The 2,086-nt window shown below is 54.8% G+C and overlaps 1 protein-coding gene across 1 annotated transcript; it reads right to left on the reverse strand.

Moving 5' to 3' along the window:
* Nucleotides 1-599: 599 nt before the first annotated feature.
* Nucleotides 600-2,062, reverse strand: LAESUDRAFT_765520 (Adenylosuccinate synthetase; the record flags this gene model as incomplete). The annotated part of the gene is made up of 7 exons (XM_040913708.1): nt 600-658; nt 712-762; nt 824-1,046; nt 1,102-1,380; nt 1,447-1,633; nt 1,708-1,975; nt 2,032-2,062. 7 exons carry the CDS (start codon nt 2,060-2,062, stop codon nt 600-602), a joined length of 1,098 nt encoding a protein of 365 aa, XP_040757190.1.
* Nucleotides 2,063-2,086: the final 24 nt, after the last annotated feature.

Consider the following 2,086-nt stretch of genomic DNA (forward strand, 5'->3'; position numbering starts at 1 on the left):
CGATGCCGACTGAACGTAAGCCATAGCGGGGCCATCCTTGCTTACCGTGAAGCTCGTGGGCATGCATGCGCCCATGTTGGCCATAGGTACGCCAATATTTCCTTCCGGGTTCTTCATTCTACTGATCTCATCCGATCTTGTCAGAAAGCGTCGATCAAGAGCAGACTGGGGAAGACGCTTACCCTGCTTGACAGGTGCGGGGTCAACAAACATGGCGCGTCTCTCGCGCCAGGTTGGCGAATGACCGTCTCCATTGCAGCGAGCTGGTTATACACCAAATGATGCTATCACTGGGGGGCCAGGATGACGCTCAGATAGACACAGAGCTGGGTTACGATGAGCGGGGAGTGATTGGGAAGACAAATGATTAGATGGAAGGAAGAGTGACAGACGATGAAAACGAGGTTCGAAATCGGCGAAAATGCTCATTATTGAGTGGGAAAAGGTGAGTACCGGATAGACTTGTGTGCTGTAGGATATATAAGTCATGTTAGTAGTGTGTTAGGGAGAAGACGAAATGAAACTGGATGGACTTACGGGAACTGGACTTGTGTGCTTCAAAATGACTAGCGCGGGTTTCTTTATGTATGGACTATACTTTAAAGCCCTTTCTGCACGAAACCAACCCCATCTCGAACATTCTCTGCGGTCGTCCAAGCTGCCGGTAAAACAAATATATTCGCGCGCTCCATACACGGTTTGTCCGTTGACATCCGAGCGTGACGTAGACAACTTCGACTCTCGAGAGTAACTCCAGGTCAGCTATGAGGACAAATGTCAGTCTACGGCCAGTGCTTGCACTAAGGATGGGAAGGAAACGCACCAGGGAAGCCCTCGAGTTCCTTGCCGTCAACGAGATACTTCACGGCAATCTTGATCTCTGCAAGGTCATCGAGCACATCGAGCTTGGTCAGGTTCAGCGTGTCGTAGCCATTGACGAGGTACGAGTGCTTCATCACCACGAGGTCCAGCCAGCCACACCTCCTCCGGCGCCCAGTCGTCGATCCATACTCTTTCCCGACCTCCTGTAAGTGCACGCCAATGTCCTATGCGAAAGCATCAGTGGACACGCAAGGTGAAGACAGCCACTGTTCAGCGCACGTTCAGCTGCTCAGTCGGGAACGGCCCGCCGCCGACACGCGTCGTGTACGCCTTCATCACGCCGATGGTGGTCCCAATCAGCTTGGGCGGGATCGCAAGACCCGTGCACACTCCACCGATGGTGGTGGACGAAGACGTCACGTATGGGTAGGTGCCGTAGTCGATGTCGAGCATGACCGCGTTGGCGCCCTCGACGAGGACACGCTTGCCTGAGGAGAGCGCCTTGTGAATGAAGACGACGCCGTCGACAACGTATGGGCGGAGACGCTCAGCAAGGATCTATGCATGAGAGTAGACAGGTTGAGACGCTCGATGTGTGAAAGCACATGCGGGCAGGACGCGTACTTTGTACCGCGCAATTTCGCCCTCCGTATCGTACTCGAAGTGCCCATAGCGCTTGAAACGCCCCTCTACGAGCCTGCGGAACCTTTCGGCAAAGAGCTCATGGTCGAATAGATGATGCACACGCAGGCCGGATCGCGACGACTTGGAGGAGTAAGCCGGGCCGATGCCCTTCTTCGTCGTGCCGATGCTGTTTGGTCTCGGTCAGTACAGTCTGAGGAGAAGAGCCGGCGAAGGAGAGCGTGGAGGAAGGAGATCGCGCACCTCGAGCCACCGAGCTCAGCTTCTTTCAGCCCATCGACAATCTGATGAAAGTCAAAGACTAGATGCGCGCGATCGGACATGAACAGGCGATTCGAGCAGTCCAGTCCTAGATGTCCGCCCACGAACAAGTCAATCATGACATTCATACCGCTCGAGAAGCATGATGCCACACCTTTTGCCTGCAGAGCATCCAGCTCGGCAAAAAACGACGGCACATGCACGACGACGCCAGTCCCGATCAGTCCCGTACACTTCGGGTTCACCAGACCTGCAACGCGCTCCCTTCTCAACTCCGAGCACCATCAAAGGAACATGGGGACGCACCGCTTGGCAATAGGTGGAACGCAAAGGTCATCTTGGCCTGATTGGGGCCGATGGG

Source organism: Laetiporus sulphureus (genome assembly GCF_001632365.1).
Source record: "Laetiporus sulphureus 93-53 unplaced genomic scaffold LAESUscaffold_271, whole genome shotgun sequence".
In the NCBI taxonomy this organism is placed as follows: Eukaryota; Fungi; Basidiomycota; class Agaricomycetes; order Polyporales; family Laetiporaceae; genus Laetiporus; species Laetiporus sulphureus.